The following is a 20350-nucleotide window of genomic DNA, read 5'->3' as shown; positions in this document are numbered from 1 at the left end:
ATGAGTGTCGCTTTAAGCTAGTTAAAGGCCTGTTGACGCTTTTCAATCCACTGAACTGCGTTTGGGTGTTTCTTTTTGGTTAGATCTGTCAGTGGGGAAGCGATCTGGCTGTAGTGTGGTACAAATCGCCTGTATGTTTCCCCCGATGACCAATGACTGACACATCAAACTCTTTGTATCACCTTTATTTAATATTTTCTAATAAACATTTATATCTGGCCAAGCCTAAGAAGGATTGGACCTGTTTCTTTGACTTTGGGACAGGCCACTTTTGGATAGCATCCATTTTGGTCTGTAGGGGGTTGATAGTTCCTTGACCCACATGGTGTACAAGGTAAGTCACTCTGTTTAGGCCTATTTGACACTTAGCTTTAACAGTTAGTCCTGCCACCCTTATGTGCTCAAAGACTTTTTGCAGATGCTCCAGGTGTTCTGCCCATGAATCAGAAAAAATGGCCACATCATCAAGGTAGGCAACTCCAGATTCTCCCAATCCCACTAGGAGTTCATCTACAAGTTTCTGGAAAGTGGCGGGTGCATTTAGCAGCCCAAAAGGGAGCACACTAAATTCATACAGCCCGGTATGGGTGGTGAAGGCTGACCTTTCTTTGGCGGGTTCATCTAGTGGTACTTGCCAGTGCCCCTTGATTAAGGCTAAGGTAGAGATGAACTGGGCACGTCCAGTTCCTCCAATAGCTCATCCGTGCATGGCATTGGATAGTTGTCTGGGCGAGTTACAGGATTTAGTTTATGGTAGTCCACAAAAGCATATCTCCCCATCTGATTTAGGAACTAGACACTGGAGATGCTCATGCACTGTTAGAGGGGTGGATTACACTCATCTGTTGTATGTCCTGGATCTCCTGTGCTATAGCAGTTTTGGCTTGAGGAGACACCCAGTAAGGCTGGGCTCTAATTGGGTGAGCATTACCTGTGTCAATGGAGTTGTATGCCCGTACGGTCTGTCCTGGTGTGGCTGAGAACATCGGTGTAAAGCTAGTGCACAGCTCCTTAATCTGCTGTCGCTGCATACTGCTGAGGGTCATGGAGAGGTTCACCTCTTCCACAGGCGCTCTTGGACCATGAATGTCCCTTCCCACAACGCTTCCATCTTATGGCCCTGGAGCGCCTTTAAGACCATGACTTGGTCCCCTACTTTGAAGGAACACTTTCTGGCATGTTTATCATACCAGGCCTTTTGCTCTTCCTAAGCATCCTTTAGGTTTTCTTTAGCAAGGGCTAAAGAGTCTTGGAGGGCGTTTTGTAGATTGCTTACAAAGTCTAGAATGTTAGTTCCTGGAGAAGGCATAAATCCCTCCCATTGCTGCTTCACCAACTGTAATGGTCCTTTAATCTTGTGGTCATACACAAGTTCAAATGGTGAAAATCCTAAACTGAGTTGTGGTACAGCCCTGTAGACAAACAGGAACTGCTGCAACACTAGGTCCCAATCATTGGTGTTCATTTACGAATTTATGTATCATGGCTCCCAAAGTTCCATTAAACCTCTCCACCAGGCCATTGGTTTGATGGTGGTAAGGGATGGCAACCGAGTAGTTCACCTCATGAGCTTCCCACAGGCTTTTCATGGTCCCTGCCAGGAAATTAGTTCCTGAATTGGTAAGGATGTCGGAGGGCCAACCTAACCTGGCAAAAATATCTGTTAATGCCTGGCACACACTTTTAGCCCTGGTGTTGCTTAGCGCTACTGCTTTTGGCCATTGGGTGGCAAAATCCATAAAAGTCAGTATGTAAGGCTTTCCCAAAAGTAAGAAATAAATAATAATAATAATAATTAATAATTAAAAAACACCTTGTGAAGTTCCTGGCTGTAGCTAACACCTTTGTTAAAAAAAACCTAACACCTCTGCCTCCGGGCAAAGCGAGACAAAAAGAAAACAAAACTCCAGTTGTTCTCAGCTCCTGCTTTCCCCAAGCAGCTAAAAGAAGAAAAAAAATTCCTAAGGTTTGTGCTTCTGATTCAAAATGATCTCTGCTTCAAAATGATCCCTCCGTGCTGCTACCATGTCAGGGTTCCCTCCCCACTCTGAACTCTAGGGTACAGACATGGGGACCTGCATGAAAGACCCCCTACGCTTATTTCTACCAGCTTAGGTTAAAAAATCCCCAAGGCACAAATTCTCCCTTGTACCTTGGATTAGGTAATGCTGCCACCACCAAATTATTAGACAAAACTCAGGGAAAGGATCATTTGGAGTTCCTACTTTCCCCTAATATCCCCCCAAGTCCTACACCCCCTTTCCTGGGGAGGCTTGAGAATAAACAAGATAAGCACAGACCAACCTTGGGTTTTTTTAGGACACTAAAAAACCCAATCAGGTTCTTAAAAAAACACAACTTTGTTAGAAAGAAAAAAGGTAAAAGAAGCACCTCTGTAAAATTAGAATGGAAGATAATCTCACAGGGCAATCAGATTAAAAACACAGAGGATTTCCCTCTGGGCAAAACTTTAAAGGTACAAAAAGAAAACCAGGAATACACCTCGCTCTCAGCACAGAGAAAGTCACAAGCCATAATAAAAGTAAGCTAACACATTCCCTTGCTAGTACTTACTAATTCTACTGGAGTTGGATTGCTTGCTTTCTTGATCTGTCTCCGGCAAGCACACAGAACAGACAGGCAGAGAACAGACAAAACAAAGCCTTCACCCCCCCACCGCACCAGATTTGAAAGTATCTTGTCCCGTTATTGGTCCTTTTGGTCAGGTGCCAGCTAGGTTACCTGAGCTTCTTAACCCTTTACAGGTAAAAGGATTTTGTGTCTCTGGCCAGGAGGAATTTTACAGTGCTGCATACAGAAAGGTTGTTACCCTTCCCTTTATATTTTTGACAGGCCCAAGGGAGGTAGAAGGTCTGTACGACCGCTCAGCCTATGGCACCAGGGACCAGGTGAGGGTTCTCGTCCCAGTGAGGAAGAATAAGCTACGAACTGCCTGGGACAGGACCTTCAAGATCATCAAGCAGCTGGATGAGGAGAGCGATGTGTTGGAACTGCCCAACTGGGTTCCCAGCCACAGATGGGACCCGGTCAACATGATGGAGCAGTACTGTGACAGGGAGAGGCTGGTACTGTCCGTGTGGGGCCAGGGCGAGAAGGGGGAAGATCCCCTTGTGGGTCTCTTCCCTGAGACAGGAGCCAGCCCCTTACGCGAATCAATTCCTGTCTCTGACCAACTAACCCCTGCCCAGCAGGCAGAGATCAGAGAGATCCTGCATTGGTACCGACAGCTGTTTTCCAACGAGCCTGGGCTCACTAACCGAGCTGTCCACTGGGTGGAGCAAGGAGCCAGCTCTCCCATCAGGTGTTCCCCATTCAGAGTAACTGGGAACACAGCCCAGGCCCTGGAGGGAGAGGTCAGAGACATGCTGGCTTTAGGGGTGATGCAACCATCCACCAGCCCTGGGGGCCTCTCCCGTGGTGTTGGTCCCCAGGAAAGATGAGTCAATCCAATTCTGTGTGGCCCTGTCTGGTGCCTGCCCATACATAGGCCTGATGAGATCCTTGACAAGCTGGGGGGAGACTCGGTACCCCATGACCAGAGATCTCACTAAGGGCTACTGGCAGGTGCCTTTCGATCCAGATGCCAGGTTGAAACCTGCTTTTGTCACCCCTTTGGGGCTGTACAAGTCCCTGATTCTACCTTTTGGCATCAAAGAGGGCCTGGTTACCTACCACCACCAGGTGGATTAGTTACTGAGGTGGATTGAGAATTTTACCGTACCGTACATTGATGATATTTGCATCATTAGCCAGACCTGGGAGGGCCGGGTGTCCCAAGAAGGGCCTGAGTCACCTCCAGGATGCAGGGCTGACTGTAAAAGCTGGGACATGCAAGATGGGAATGGCAGAGGTGTCATACCTGGGCCACAAGATGGGGAGCAGCTGCCTAAAGCCAGAGCCAGCCAAGGTGGGGGCGATCAGAGCCTGGGCTGCTCCCCAGACTAAGAAACAGACCCAGGTCTTTACTGGGAGGTGTGGCAGAACCAGAGGTTTGTGCCCCACTTTAGCTCTGTGTCAGCCCCATCACTGAGTTGCGCGGGAAGGGGAAGCCAGACAAGCTGGTCTGGACTGGGCAGTGCCAGGGGGCTCTCCGGGCGCTGAAGGAGGTTCTGGTCAAGGGCCCTTGTTCACCAATGTCCCAGACATGGGGCTGGGCGCGGAGCAGACGCAGGCCGGACTTTGACAAGCCCTTGTTCACCAATGTCCCAGACACAGGACTGGGCGCGGAGCAGACGCAGGCCGACAAAAAGGGGGAGAAACACTCCATTGTGTACCTGAGCAGGAAGCTGCTGCCCCGGGAGCAGGAAGATGCTGCCCCGGGAGCAGGGCTATGTGGCCATAGAGAAGGAATGCCTGGCCATGGAGTGGGCTCTTAAAGGCTGCAGTCAAATCTATTTGGGCAGTGCTTCACTGAGTACACGGACCACTCACCCTGCCATGGCTGCACCAGATAAGAGGGGCCAATGCCAAGCTCCTGAGGTGGAATCTCTTCCCAGGATTATGAGATGGAGGTGGTCCACACTAAGGGGAATGAAAATGTTATGGCTGATGCTTTGTCCCAGAGAGGGAGGCCCGAACTTCCCCAGGTCACTGGCTAAAGTGACCCTGCTCAGTTCGGTCTTGAAGCGGGGAGAGATACGACGAAGCGGGGATTTTCCCTTGTTATGTTGTATGTGAGCCTATGTGAGTCTTGCTGTTTGCATGAAAGCTGTGTGTGCCTCAGTTTCCCTGTGTATTTTACCAATGTCTAGGTGGTGGGGAAAAAAGGTGTGTGACTTTTGCGGGCGCTGCTCCTGAGATCTGGGAGGGGGATGCGACCAGGTGACTCTTGGCCTGGGAAGTGAGACAAAAGCTGGAGGAGGAGCAACGGGCAGGGCAGGGGCTAGGCAGCTGCAAGCGAGTCAGTCTCAGCTGGGTTGGGGTGCAGGGGGAGGGCCAGAGCCCTAGCTCTGGGCTCCCCTCCCCCCAAGATGGACTTCAGAAAAAGTCACTGATTTCTGTGCTGACAAGTTCTGTTCTACGCTGTGTTCCTGTCGACTAATAAATCTTCTGTTTTACTGGCTGGCTGAAAGTCACATCCGACTGTGGAGTTGGGGTGCAGGGTCCTTTGGCTTCTGCAGGAGCCCTGCCTGGGTGGACTTGCTGTGGGAAGCACATGGTGATGAAGGGGATTGTCAGGGTTCCCTCTCTACTCTGAACTGTGGGGTATAGATGTGGGGACCCCCATGAAAGACCCTGTAATTTTATATTCCACCAGCTTAGGTTAAAAACTTCCCCAAGGCACAAATTCCTTTCCTTGTCCTTGGATGGTATTGCTGCCACCACCAAGTGATTTAAACAAACATTCAGGGAGGGGCTACTTAGAGCTCAATTTCCCATAAAATATCCCCCCAAGCCCTTTCACCCCCTTTCCTGGGGAGGCTTGAGAATAATCTACCAACCAAATAGGTTAACAAAGTAAGCACAGACCAGACCCTTTGGTTTTTAGGACACTAAAATACAATCAGGTTCTGAAAAGAAGAACTTTATTATAAGAAAAAAGTAAAAGATGCACCTCTGTAAAATCAGGATGGAAGGTAATTTGATGAGGTAATAAAAAGATTTAAAACACAGACGATTCCTCCCCCAGGCTCAACTGCAAAGTTACAAAACAAGAATAAACCTCCCGCTTGGCACAGGGAAAATTCACAAGCTAAAACAAAAGATAACGTAACACATTTCCTTGCTATTACTTACAAGTTCTGTAATTTTAGATGGATCATTTTAGTATGACCTGGATTACCTGCTTGGTCCCTCTCTTCGTCTCTAGAGGGAACACACAAAGAGCACAAATAAAACCTGTCCCCCCCCTCCAGATTTGAAAGTATCTTCTTTCCCCATTGGTCCTTCTGGTCAGGTGCCAACTAGGTTAATTGAGCTGATTAACCCCTTACAGGTAAGTGATTCTGTACCTCTGGCCAAAAGGAATTTTATATTACAGCATACATAAAGGTTGTTACCCTTCCCTTTATATTTATGATAGAAATGCTGAATGCTCTGAGGTCAGACCCAGGAAGGTCGAATCTGTGTAAGCATCTTGCCCTGGAGACAATCTGCTCAGAGAGAGGAGCTTCCCCCAGAGTCCTGGCAGGCTTCGTATGGGGTAGTCCCAGAGCATTGACCCAGTGACTCTGTGACAGGGGGCTTGGAAGCAGGACTGCTGGGTTCTATCACCAGTCCTGGGAGGAGAGTGGGGTCTGGTGGTTAGAGTACTGGGCAGGGGGCTGGTTTCCTGGGTTCTGTCCTGCCTCTGGGAGAGGGAGTGGTGTCTAGTAGTTAGAGCAAGGGGGGTCTGGGAACCAGGGCTCGTGGGTTCTATCCCATGCTCTGGGAGGACTTTGGGTCTAGTGGTTAGAGCTGCTGGTAAATGGCCCTGTCCAACAATGCCCTTCTGAATTAAACTTATTTCTGGACCAGTTTGGTTGGTGGCATTTTTTATTCATGTATTAGCTTTGGAGTAGTGGGAGGTTTGGGGATCCTGGTATTTTCAGGGTGTCCCATGGGAGACAAAGTAAGTCCCTATAATTGCTTGCACTGGGTCAACTGAAATCTTCACCTCCTATTGAGCCTTTATGCTTACAAGGCTGAGAGTGCTACGAACGGGACCGGATATCAAAGCTGCACTACGGGAAACCCTAGATGACAGTTTCCTGATGAACTAAAAGTGACTCTGATTATTTCGGTCAACAGAAATGCAAATGATGCCCTGGTAAGGAGGGCTAGCACCAGGCTAGGAGGCTGGTTGCCTCAAAGATTTGAGACTGAAATTCTTCTACTTCTGTTGTGGGCAGAAATACTCTTGAGCACATCGCGAACATCAAACAGTGAAAAAATCCTCCAGCAGTAACAGCCATTTCATCGCTGTTAATGACCCAGACCCCACAGTGGTTCTTCTGGTCAGGTGCCAGCTAGGTTAACTGAGCTGATTAACCCCTTACAGGTAAGGGATTCTGTACCTCTGGCCAACAGGGACTTTATATTACTGCGCACATAAAGGTTGTTACCCTTCCCTTTATATTTATGACAGAAATGCTGAATGCTCTAAGGTCAGACCCAGGAAGGTAGAATCTGTGTAAGAGTCTTGTCCTGGAGACAATCTGCTCAGAGAGAGGAGGTTCCTCCAGAGTCCTGGCAGGTTTCGTATGGAGTCAATGGGCCGTAGCTCCATTGGAGTCAATGGGGAAGATCCCTAGCTCTGGTCAATTGCCCACAGCTCCCAAGTGGGTGTAAACCAGTGTAACTCAAGGAAGGTTCCTTTACACCAGCTGATACCTTGGGCCACCCTAGGAAGTGACAACCCTTGGGGGTTGCTACTCTGGCCTCTCCCACCAGCACTGCACTGAAGTGCAAAAGCCAGAGCAAACATCAGAGAAGGTGGCAGGAAGTGGTCAGCTGCTCTTAGCCCTTCCTTGCCTGAGATGCCGCTGCCTGTCCAACCGCCCAGCTGAGCAGTGACTGCAAATGAGGCTGTGGCTTCCTTTGCCTCCATGAGAGGGGAGGGACCCATCCCCCTCCTTGCACCCAGAGGGGCCAGTGGTTGAGCTGAGAACACAGCTGCCATCCCAGAGCAACCAGCTCAGCATGGCGCTAACTCTCCTTTTGCCTCTGCTGGGTAAGTGACCTCCCTTGGCCCCCATCCCTCTGTGTGTCTGTATGGAGAGTCCTCCCCCACCCTGCCTCACATCCCTCCATCGCTCTGCATCCTCATCCCCTTCCCAGAGCTCTCAGCCCCCCTCGTTTCTTCTCTTCCAGCCTCTCTCCAGATTCTCCCCAGGCCAGTGTCCCCCGCAGGTAACGATGTCTCCTGTCCTTGATGAGATGCTCACAGAGGGTGTGGGGTGGGCATCTCAGGGAGTGGGGTTGGGGATCCCCCTCCTCTCACACTGTGGTGTTTGGAATAGCAAGGATGGGGGATCCCCGGGTGCCCCCATGTCATCCCAGAGAGGGCCAGGCTGCCCCGTTCACAGTCATCTCCCATGGAACCTGCCCCAGCAGCAGCAGTTCCAGTCCAGTGCCATGTCCGTGGGGGCAGAAGAATGACCCCAGCTGGTGCCTGCTTGGGGTGGTACCTTTGGTGGGTCCCAGCCGAAGCCACGGGGAGAAGATGCCCCCATCCACATGGTGCTACCCAGCACCTCCTTAGCAGCCTCATCAGACAGAGCGAGGGCTGGATGGGCCATGAAGACTGAACACCCACCTCCCCCTTACACTGAGTCCCCCTTGGGCAGGGACCCATCACTGTGGGGCTGTGTGTGGAGGGGGAAAGCTCTCCCTGCCCCAACTCTGGGCTCCCACACAGGACTCAGGGCCAGGGGACACAGACCCAGCACCGCCCACTGGAACATTAAAAGCAGGTTCTGCAGAGACCCCAGAGGAAACACAGTGGGTGGAAAACCACTCCCTTCCCTTCCCCACATCCGCCTGAGCTTCATCATTTCTCTTCAATGCCTTCTAGTTACAGCTAGGCAGGTCTGATAATCAGCTGACAGATTCTCCCCCCTCTTCTACCACTGCCCCTGGATAGAGAACATGGGGTGAATACTGTGATGGAAATGAGATCTTGGGATTGAACCATTTGCATCAACAATCCCCATTTTTGCATCCCACTTCCCCTTGGATGGAGAGTGTGGGGATTTTGGGGAGAACCAGGTGGATGAAGGATCCTTCCTCCCCCAGCTCTGTTCCTGATGTCCCTAATCCAGAGGTGGCCAAACTATGGCCCGTAGGCCACATCCAGCCTGTGAGACCATTCTGCCCGGCTCTTGAGCTCCTTTCTGGAGAGGCTAGACCCAGCCCCTGCCCCACTGTCCCTCCTCCCCCGCAGCTGTGCTGCCATGAGGGCAGGAAGTGTGGGGGTCAGATAGGAGGTGGGGTCCAGGTTGTTTGGGGAGGCACAGCCTTCCCTACCCAACCCTCCATATCATTTTGCCACCCAAATGTGGCTCGCAGGCCACAAAGTTTGCCCACCCCTGCCCTAATCCCTGATGAGAAAAGCAGATTCTCTCCTGGACTCCTGTCCCCATCCCTGAATTGTTCCTTGGCACAGTCTGGGCCCCACTCACCCTGCCATCTCCTCTGTGCAAGGGAGGGGAAAGCAGCACACTGGGGGGTCAGTGGGGAGATACTATTGGGGGGAGCAGGCTGTGGGATGAGGGGGTGTTACGTTTCACAGATAGGGGGAGCTGGAATTTGCCCAGCCCTACAAAGGGCGGGTCCATCTTGTAGTGAGAGACTCCAGGAGCTGGAGGTGTTTAGTGGAACAAAGAGAAGGTTAAGGGGGAGTTGATCACAGACTAGTAGTTCCCACCTGGGGAACAGAAATTGAGCAATCGACGGCTCTTCAACAGAACAGACAAAGATCTAACATGACCCAGCGACTGGGAGCTGGAGCTAGACAAATGCAGACTGGATATAAGGTGCAGATTTTCACAGTGAGAGGAATTCACCACTGGGAGAATTCCCCAGGGGTTGTGGTGGATTCTCCAGCACTGGTGGTTTCTGGATTGAGGCTGAATGTTTCTCTCAGAGATCTGCTGTAGGTCACAGAAGAGTCAGTTCAGGGAAGTCCTAGGGCCTGGGTGACACAGGAGGCCGGACTCCATGATCACTTCTGGCCTTGGGATCTTTTCTTAGATCCCAAGGGGCGGGGGGGGACAGAGGGAGAGAGAGAGAGAGAGAGAAACGGGCCGTGGTTTATTTCCCAGCATAGGGGTGGGTGCCGGGCAGTGAGATGACACTGGTTTGTGATCATGTCTGTCCAGGACCATCTCTGCCCCCTTCTCCATTCTCCTCATTCCATCATGGCCTCTCCCTCTGCACTGACCCCTCCGCCTCTGTTCTAGATCCCCCGCTGGCCCCCAAGCTCTCCCAGAACCCTTGGTACAGAGTGTATCTCCCAGGGGAGCGGGTTAACCTCACATGCTCGGCTCCTGGGGGTGAGGAGGTTTCAGGATACAGATTCTTCTATCAGAAAGGGCAGCAGGACCCCAGCATAGTCCTCAACCCTAATGCTGGAGCCCGGCTGGAGTTCACAGCAGAGAAGGGAAATGCTGGGACATACACCTGTGCGTACTGGAGACTGGAATCCCATCGAGAGAGCTCGTCTAGGAACAGCAGCTCTGTCTCCATAACAGTGACAGGTGAGTCCCTGTTTTTCCTGCTGTTTGATTGGAGAGACCCTGGGAATCTGAAGCCCACCCCAACATCCCAGCTTCACCCCCTGTCTCTGTTCAGGGCCACTCCCAGCATCTCAGACACTTTGTGCTGGTCTCACAAGGTCTCTACTGATCATCAAAGACTGGGAACTAACAGGTCACTGCTGTGGGCAAGCTCAAAGCACCGGGGTCCCAAGTGGGCATGGTCAGGGCCACCCTCTGTAAATCTACAGCCCTGCAGCTGCCTGGATTCCTCAGTCCTTATTTCTGTCATTAGAGGGATTGGTTGCTATCATGTTATCTGACCCCATGCCGGTACCAATATGCCAGGATCCCTCACTGCCCATGTGTATGGGAAGGGAAAGTGCTATCCTGCTGTGCTTGGCCCCTGGGGAGAAAGCATCACAGGACACAAATTAGTCTATCATGGCAGGGATTTGGTCTCTGAAGAGGTCCCCGGTCCCAGAGGAGTGACTGGTTGACGCTCACAGCTCAGGCAGAGATCACCTATCCCGTACCTCTGCTGTGCACTGGGCAACCCACTCCAGTCAGTGGATCCCAGAGGCCCTCCCTCCATTTGGGAAATACATGGGCACAGTGCAGGGTTGGGGTTCAGGGAGGTACAGGGGTGCAGGGAGTTTCCCACAGAGAAGTCTCCAATCCGTCCTAATTCCTGAAATGAATTTTGCCTTGGAGTATCGGCCCCTCACCTCCAAGGGCCTTCCACAGATCCCAGCCAGGTGTGATCCTTCTTCTGTATCTAACACTGACCCCTGTTTTCCAACCCCCCTTGCGGCCCTGTCCCTCTCCCTGAGCACATTGGATACCCCTCTGGAGAGCCTGTTCCCTGGGCTGCCCCAGGGTCACAAAGCTGGAGGATCCAATTCCACATTGTGGGAGGATGGAGCATCTCAGCTGAGGGCTGATCCTGGAGCAGCTTCCTTATACACTGAATGTCAAAGGGCTGGGAGTCTCTGGGTTACACGCCCATCTGTTCTGGGTACACCCATCCAGCCAGCAGATCACATCTGGGAAGAGCCAGCCTGTCTCTAGCAGCCTGGGGGAGGCATCACTGGGCAGAGAGATTGGGGTGTTTTGTGTGTGCCATGGACTTTGCTCATCTGTCTCCTTTCCTCATTTTGTGGGTCCCCTTTTACCTTTATTCCAGACCCTCCATCACCCCCCACGCTCTCTGTCCACCCCCTGCACCCCATCTATATCCCAGGGGAGTCGGTAATGCTGAGGTGCTCAGCTCCCTTTGGAGAGGAAGTGAAGAGATACCGGTTCTTCAGTCAAAGACAGGAGCAGATCTCCAAAGGAGACTCCAGCCAGGACACCTGGCTGATCACCACGACTTACACAGAATACAGTGAAGTGTACAGCTGTGTGTACTGGATAATGGTGCTTGGGCGACAGATCCCATCCAAAAGGAGCCCTCCTTTCACAGTGCCTGTGATGGGTGAGACCTGATTTCCACCTGGGAGACATGAGGGGTGACACTGGGGAGGGCCCTTCTCCATCCCTTCCCAGCTACATCTGGGGATTGCGCTGCTGCAGCCCCAGGCCATGATTCCAGTGCTTCCAGTGCCCTCTGCCTCTCCCCGGCAATGCCCACAGTCTGACTGCCCAGAAACACATTAGCGGAACCTGGGACTTTCTCCTCTCCCCTCTGCACTGACCCCTCTGCCCCAGACACTGGCCACCAGGAAGTTTAGACTTGAAATTAGATGAAGGTTTCTAACCACCAGAGGAGTGAAGTTCTGGAACAGCCTTCCAAGGGGAGCAGTGGAGGCAAAAGACATATCTGGCTTCAAGACTAAGCTTGATAAATTTATGGAGGGGATGATATGATGGGATAGCCTAATTTTGCCAGTTAATTGATCTTTGATTATAGCAGATACATATGCTCAATGGTCTGTGATGGGATGTTAGATGGGGTGGGATTTGAGTTACTGCAGAGAATTCTTTCCTGGGTGCTGGCTGGTGAGTCTTGCCCAGATGCTCAGGGTTTAGCTGATCACCATATTTGGGGTTGGGAAGGAATTTTCCTCCAGGGCAGATTGGCAGAGGCCCTGGGAGTTTTTCGCCTTCCTCTGCAGCAAGGGGCATGGGTCACTTGCTGGAGGATTCTCTGCACCTTGAAGTCTTTAAACCATAATTTGAGGACTTCAGTGGCTCAGACATAGGTTAGGGGTTAGTTACAGGAGTGGGTGGGAGAGATTCTGTGGCTTGTGTTGTGCAGGAGGTCAGACTAGATGATCATATTGGTCCCTTCTGACCTATGAGTCTATGAGTCTATGAGACACTCCCCTACACAGAACAATCATCTTCCCCTCTCTCTGCTTTCCAGACTGGGTCCCAGCCTTCTTCTTTCCACCAGTTCATTCCTCTTAGGCACAGAGCCCGCAACCAAGGAAGGGAGCAGGTCTCTGATGCACTCCCCATCTCAACCAGGAGGGATCAGCTGGGGTCACAGCTGAAGTAAAGAAACCAGAGCCCTAGGCTTGGATAATCGAGGCTGGTCAATGGATCACAGACAATATTTCTTATGCTGCCAGGCCAGAAAGGACCACTGTGCCCATCTAGTCTGGCCTCCTGCATTGCACAGACCAGAGAAGTAGAGCAGAACCAGTGCTAACATCCCTCTGGCCTCCACACCTGCCTTTTCTGATTCCACTTCTCTCCCTCATCATACGTTGGACTCTAGTCTTTGAATTTGCACCTGCTCCTTTTATTCTCCTCCTCTTCTGCCCCATCTTTGCTCTTTCATGTCCCTGATGAGCCTCATGCCACAATATTTGGGCCCAACAGGGCTGACCAGCTGAGAAAATGGCCACCTCACTCTCCTAAATGCTCACACAACTGACAACATGCCCACTATACCAGCATCAACACAGCCACATAACATGGCCGCCCAGCACAGCCAAGACCATATCTACACAATATGTCTACCTGATTTCCAAATATAGCTGCCCTTCAGAGAGCAGCACAAGACATGGCCACTCCACATGGCCAGGAACATGGCTGCTCAATGGACACAGATATGGACATCCAACCCGGCCATCTTGTGCCTCTACCCTCTAAGACAGTAGAATACCACCAGGACCTTCCAGCTCTCAGCCAGGCTGGTCTCAGATTGCCAGATACCCTGGGCCCTCCCTATCTACCAACATCAAGAGCTGGGGCATTAGTAATATAGAGGTAACAGAACAAGAGTCACATCCTGGTGACCCTGGCTGCCTTATGATCCCCACATTCCAGGCCCACATGGTATCTGAAGGCAGTCAGCCCCAACCCCTAACCCAGTTCTTTGATGGCCCAAGTATCTGAGCTGCTTACAGTTTGTTAATGGATATAGCTCCTCTGTGCCCATTGTAAAGATGGGGAATGGAGGCAAAGAGAGGTTAAGTCCCACAAGGGTTGCCTTGAGAGACTTCACCAATGTCCTGGTGAACACAGATCCAAACCCCTTGGATCTTAAAACAAGGAGAAATTAGCCATCCCCCTTCCTTTCTCCCACCAACTCCTGATGGATCCAGATCCAATGCCCTTGGATCTAAAAACCAAGGAAAAATCAATCAGGTTATTTTAAAAAAAAGGCTTTTAATTAAAGAAAAGAAAGGTAAAAGAAAACCCTCTGGGAGAGATTAGCATACCAGCTACTCTCACAGACAACAGATTCCAAACACAGAGGATGTTCCCCTGGGCAAAAACGTAGTTACACAAAAAATACTCAAATACCCAATTTGACTATTCCTCTAATTGCACAAGACAGGTTGCAAAGAAATAAGCATAAACCTATTTATTCCTTTCTAAAACTTACTACTCTGATAAGAGGCGGGTTCCTTGATCTTTTTCACTCCAGCTGAAACTGAAAAACTGACTAAACAAAGGAAACTCCCCTCTTTCCTTTTGAAACATCTTGTCCTCCCATTGGTTCCTCTGGTCAGGTGTCAGGTAGGCTAGGTGAACTGCTTAACCCTTTACAGGTAAAAGAGGCATTAACCCTTAACTGTCTGTTTATGACAGGGTCTGTGGTACAATAGGAAATTCAACCCCAATAGCCATGTCCCAGGTCAGCCCCATAACCACTGGATCATCCTTCCCCTTTTTGGAATGAGAAGCGGCTGTTACAGACATGTTCATGTTCTCAATGAGCCTCACATCACAATATTTAGGCCCAAAATGGCAGCTCAGCTGAGAAAATGGATTCCTCAGTATTCTAGAATCCCACACAATCAGCAACATAGCCACTATACTGATGTCAACACAGTCACAGAACATGGCTGCTCAAGACAGCCAAGGACATGTCTACCCAATATGTCTACCTGATTTCAAATATATCCGTTCCTCAGAGAGCAGCACAACATATGGTTGCTCAACATGGCCAAGAACATGGCTGCCCAATGGATACAGACCTGGGCATCCAACATGGCTGCTTTGCACCTCTACCCTGTGGGATGGTAGAATCCCGGCGAGGCCATCCAAGTCTCAGAAAGTCTGGCCAGATGGGGTGGGATTGTCAGATACTCTGGGCCCTCCCTATCTAGAGATGGCTCCATAAATATTGGGGGTTAGGGCATTAGTAATGGAAGGGTGATAGAAAATGAATCACCTCCTGGTGACTCTGGCCACCTTGTGATCCCCACATCACAGCCCCATATTGTATCTGAAACCAGCCATCCCCAACCCCTATCCTGCTCTCACTCATTTCTGTGGGGTCTCTCAGCATCCTGAGGAGAAGCAAGAGACTCTGGACAGAGAACACAGGTCATCCATGAATAAATTGAATTCTGGGCACCATCTCCACTTTCTCTCCCTCTATGTCCCTGCTGAACCCTCTCCTTTTATCCCAGCAGATCCCCTTCCCCGGCCGGTGTTGAGCGTGGATCCCCCATCTGCAGTGGTGAGTGAAGGGCTTCCCCTGCTCATCATCTGTGTGGCCCCCAGGAACTCTGGTGAGCAGAGGTTTCATTTCTACAAGGATGAGGTCGAGATCATTCCCGGGGACGCGGGGTCTGATATCAACACCACGGAGCCCGGCACTGGCTTTCTGAACATTTCTGTCCTCAGCATCCCCCGGGCCGGTCTGAACAACATTGGGGAATTCACTTGTGGGTACGAGGAGAATATGAGCAAGAGGTGGATCCCATCCCCCAGGAGCTGGGCAGTGAACATCACGGTGACTGTCACCAGGACAAGTGAGACTTCCCTAATTTCTTAATTCAGCTCCCTGTGTTGCTCCCATTGGAGGAGAACCATCTCCAGGAGCTCTCCTGGGAAAGGGAGGTCAGATGAGATGAGAGATGTAACATGGAGATAGAAAATAAAGTGGAAGTGGAATTCTCCTTTCTCTCCCCACGCCCTTTCTATCTATGATACTTTGATGGCCCACATATCTGAGCTGCTTACAGTTTGTTAATGGATATAGCTCCTCCATGCCCATTGTAGGGATGGGGAATGGAGGCAAAGAGAGGGTAAGTCCCACAAGAGGTCTGTGGTACAATAGGGAATTCAACCCCAATAGCCAATGTCCCAGGTCAGCCCCCTAACCACTGGATCATCCTTCCCCTTTTTGGAATGAGAAGCGGCTGTTACAGACATGTTCATGTTCTCAATGAGCCTCATATCACAATATTCAGGCCCAAAATGGCAGCTCAGCTGAGAAAATGGCTTCCTCAATATTCTAGAATCCCACACAATCAGCAACATGGCCACTATACTGATGTCAACACAGTCACAGAACATGGCTGCTCAAGACAGCCAAGGACATGTCTACCCAATATGTCTGCCTGATTTCAAAATATGTCCGTTCCTCAGAGAGCAGCACAACATATGGTTGCTCAACATGGCCAAGAACATGGCTGCCCAATGGACACAGACCTGGGCATCCAACATGGCTGCCTTGCACCTCTACCCTGTGGGATGGTAGAATCCCGGCGAGGCCATCCAAGTCTCAGAAAGTCTGGCCAGATGGGGTGGGATTGTCAGACACTCTGGGCCCTCCCTATCTAGAGATGGCTCCGTAAATATTGGGGGTTAGGGCATTAGTAATGGAAGGGTGACAGAAAATGAATCACCTTCTGGTGACTCTGGCCACCTTATGATCCCCAAATCACAGCCCCACATGATATCTGAAGGAAGCCATACCCATCCCCTAGCCAATCTCTCACTCATTTCTGCACGGAGCCCCTCTGGGTCGTGAGGTGAAGCAAGAGGCTCTGGAGAGAGAGCACTGGTCAGCCCTGGGTAAACTGAACTCTGGACATCATCTCCATTTCCCACACTGCCCTATTCCTGCTGAACCCTTCCCTTTGCTCCTCCCCTCAGACATCCTTCCCCAGCCGGTGCTGAGCGTGTATCCTCCGTCTGGAGCAGTGAGTGAAGGGCTCCCAATGCTCATCACCTGCATGGCCCCCAGGGATGCTGGCGAGAGGATATTTCATTTCTACAATGATGGAGCCAAGATCTTCCCCGAGGACATTGGGTCTGAGGTGAACACCACAGAGTCCAGGATATGCTCTATGAACATCTCTGTGTTCAGCATCCTGTGGTCTGGTTCCAATAACACAGGAGAATTCACCTGCGAGTATGAGGAGAATGTGAGTGGGAAGTGGATCCTGTCCCCAAGGAGCTGGGCCATGAACATCACAGTGTCAGGTGAGGTGGGCTATGGTTTTTAATAACCTCCCACATAAATTCACCCTCAAACCCCAGACACAGTTGTCAAGTGAACAACCAGCACTCAGTGCCCTTAGTCAGGGCACGTCACAGTGTTGGAGGACAGAAAGAGAGGAGCGGAAAAGACACATAGATGGAAAGAATCAGGGGTTCGTATCCACCAGTCTAAGAGAGAAGGTCTGGGGTGGGTTCCGCATCTCACTTTGATGGCTCCTGAGATCCAGGGGAGTTTGTCATGAGTCCTGAAGGCACAAGCACGCGGACATTATGTGCATCACCATTAGCAGTGATATTCACCTGCTGTTGCGCTCATTATTCTCCTCTCTCTGCAGCTCAAATCTTCTTCTGGGTCCGTGAGCTGGTGGTAGGTGGCTCCTTCTTCCTCATTAGTGGTCTCATCTTCCTCGTCTCCCACTGCTGCTTCTAGATCCAGGTAACTGGCTTGTTCTGTGAAGGGGGACCTTCATTCTGTGCCTTGGATTCTCTCCACAGGGTGACTCGTTTGGGCTACGATCTCTCTCCTTGAATTTCAGCCTGGGGATGGAGGGGTAGAAGGTTCTAGTGGAAATTCCAAGAGTGAGATCTGAGAAACATCCACTGTATCTGAAAGAGTTTTAGGCACCATGCAGGCTCCAGCAACCAACCAAAATGAAGCCATGTCTGGGGAGGACATGGCTACTGTTTCACAGCAGCACAATTCTCATGCACCCTACACATGGCTGCAATGAAGTGTGTACCAACCCAGCCTTCTGAGGTATCATTTGAAACTTCCAATCACATTGGTCAATAATTTAACGGCAGTACTTATGTGAGAGTGCCGTTGGTGGAGACATGGTCACCCTCTGCTAGTCTCTTTTAAAGTCTGTATTTGGAAAAAGGGGAATCAGGTCTGACCAGCGCTTGAATAGAAATGAAGCAGGGTGACCAGTGCCAAGAGAATTACAATGTGCGTATGTGGTGAACATAAGAACAGCCATAGTGGGTCAGACCAATGGTCTATCTAGCCCAGTATCCTGTCGTCTGACAGTAACCAATGCCAGGTGCTTCAGAGGGAATGAATAGGACAGGTAATCATCAAGTGATCTATCCCCTGTAGCCAATTTCAAGCTTCTGGTAAAGCATGGTTTTGCAGCCCTGTCCATCCTGGCTAATAGCTGCTAATGGCTCTAGTCTCCATGAATTTATCTAGTTCTTTTTTTAACTCTGTTATAGTCTTGGCCTTCACAACATCCTCTGGCAATGAGTTCCACAGGTTCACTGTGTGTTGTGTGAACTTATTTACTTCCTTATTTACTTTTTATTTACTTTTCCCACCCCAGTCATGATTTTGTAGACCTCAGTGATATCTCCCCTTAGTCGTCTCTTTTCCAAACTGAAAAGTCCCAGTCTTATTAATCTCTCCTCATATGGAAGCTGTTCCATAACCCTCATTATTTTCATTGCCCTTTTCTGTATGTTTTCCAATTTCATTATATCTTTTTTGAGATGGGGCAACCAGATCTGCATGCAATTTTCAATATGTGGGTGTGAAGGGTTCCCCGCTCCGGGGTGCCACCTGGAACTGGGGTACCTCTGAGCCCCCCAACCCACCAGCCTCAGCTGCCTTTATGCTGTACTGCTGTAACAAGCCTGCCAAGCCCTCTCCCAGGCTCCAGCACACATACAGGTAGGGAGACACCCAACTGCAGTTCTTTAACCAGGTTCTTTAACCAGCCACTGCATGGGAAGGCTCAGCTAGGACACCTCTCAGTTCCTAAGGCACACACGCCCCTCTGGAGTGTAAACCCAAAATTATACCATCTTGTGCTGCACAGGGAACTGTACAGCATAAGCTAATGAAATTCCTTCCCTCTCTCGATGTGGAGAGGAAATATACAACAGCTTTCTGCCCCAAGTTATGATTAACACGCACTCTGGTTTTCAAAAAAGCAAAACCAAGTTTATTAACTGCAAACAATAGATTTTAAGTGATTATAAGGGATAGCAATCAGATCAAAGCAGATTACCTAACAAATAAACAAAACACGCAAACTAAGCTTAATATAAAGAAATCATGCCTGGTATGGAGAAAGTAAATATGGAAATGTTATGTACTCCTTTGCATAACACAAGAACTAGGGATCACCAAATGAAATTAACAGGCAGCAGGTTTAAAACAAACACAAGGAAGTATTTCTTCACACAATGCACAGTCAACCTGTGGAACTCTTTGCCAGAGGATATTGTGAAAGCAAAGACTATAACAGGAAATGAACGAGATAAATTCATGGAGGATAGGTCCATGAACGGCTATTAGCCAAGATGGGCAGGGATGTGTTTGCCAGAATCTGGAAATGAATGACAGTAGATGGATCATTTGATGATTGTCTGTTCTGTTCATTCCCTCTAGGGCACCTGGCATTGGCCAGGTTCGGAAGACAGGATACTGGGCTAGATGGACCTTTGGTCTGACCTAGCATGGCCATTCTTATGTGCTTATGCTCTTATACTACATAGATTGGGTATGAATAGCAAATTTTCACCTTAAAAGATGCAAGCAGATCCAGGCTTTTACGAAGTAAGCTGCACTAACTTACAGCTTGGAATCCCCAGGTATTTCGTTCACAGGCTAAAAATCCATCTAGTCTGGGTCCAGCCCTTCCCCCAAGTTCAGTCTTTGTTCCTCAGGTGTTTTCAGAAGTCTCTTTGGGTGGGGAGTCAGTGAAGAACTGCGATGAGGTCACTCCCCTGCTTTAATTCGCTTTTGCATATGGCAGGAACCCTTTATGTCAAAACTTGGTTCCCATGCCAGTCAGTGGAAGAACACTGCTATTCCAAGATGGAGTCCAGCACCAGGTGACCTGCTCGTAAGTCCCTGTAGTGTCATATCAGCCATGAGTCAGAAGCTGTTTGTGGGGTCCTCAGTAAAGCCTCCACTCCAGCCCCCGACTGGGCGGGGCACCAAACAGGGGACTGTAGCCTGCAATTGGGTTAGATCAGCAAGATCTATAAGCCCAGGCCCTCAGGCAGGGTGGGGCAACTAGGAGTTAGGAGGCTCTGGCCTGTATTCAGGACAGAGCAGTTATAAGTCTAGGTGCCCAGATCCCCACCCAAGGTGGGGAACCAGACAGTTACAGGATCCTCCCCTGTAGTCAGAGCAGAGCATTAAAGTCTCTAAGCCCAGGCACTCAAGCAGGGCTGGGCAGCAAACTGTCGGGGGTCCTGGCTCTGGCAAACCAGCAACAAATACAGGCCTTTTGGCCTAGAATGGGGAGCCTGCCATCCCTGGGTGGGTGGCAGGGGAAGGGGGACCCAGGCCCACCCGACTCTAGCCCAGGGCCGTAAGGGTGGTGGAGCGGCCCCCACTGGATCAGCGGAGAAATCCAGCCACAACATGCTGCCTAGCTGTTAGTCATCAATGCAGCTGAACTAAATTCGGCTCCCCTGGGCCAGTGGCTCTCAACCTTTCCAGACTA

At 50.3% G+C, this 20350-nt stretch overlaps 1 protein-coding gene across 1 annotated transcript in view; it reads left to right on the top strand.

The window, feature by feature from the left end:
* The window catches only part of LOC116839030 (uncharacterized), a 75890-nt gene extending 58568 nt beyond the window's left edge, over positions 1-17322 (top strand). Inside the window, exons 16-21 of the mRNA XM_032804674.2 lie at positions 2854-3086; positions 4029-4353; positions 9903-10199; positions 15074-15415; positions 16545-16874; positions 17228-17322. Of these exons, the coding sequence (XP_032660565.2) occupies positions 2854-3086; positions 4029-4353; positions 9903-10199; positions 15074-15415; positions 16545-16874; positions 17228-17322 (1622 nt within the window). The remainder of the gene's footprint in view (positions 1-2853; positions 3087-4028; positions 4354-9902; positions 10200-15073; positions 15416-16544; positions 16875-17227) is intronic.
* Positions 17323-20350: the final 3028 nt, after the last annotated feature.

The sequence above is a fragment of the Chelonoidis abingdonii genome, unplaced genomic scaffold (assembly GCF_003597395.2).
Source record: "Chelonoidis abingdonii isolate Lonesome George unplaced genomic scaffold, CheloAbing_2.0 scaffold0004, whole genome shotgun sequence".
In the NCBI taxonomy this organism is placed as follows: Eukaryota; Metazoa; Chordata; order Testudines; family Testudinidae; genus Chelonoidis; species Chelonoidis abingdonii.
This window is presented reverse-complemented; position numbering and strand designations above follow the sequence as displayed.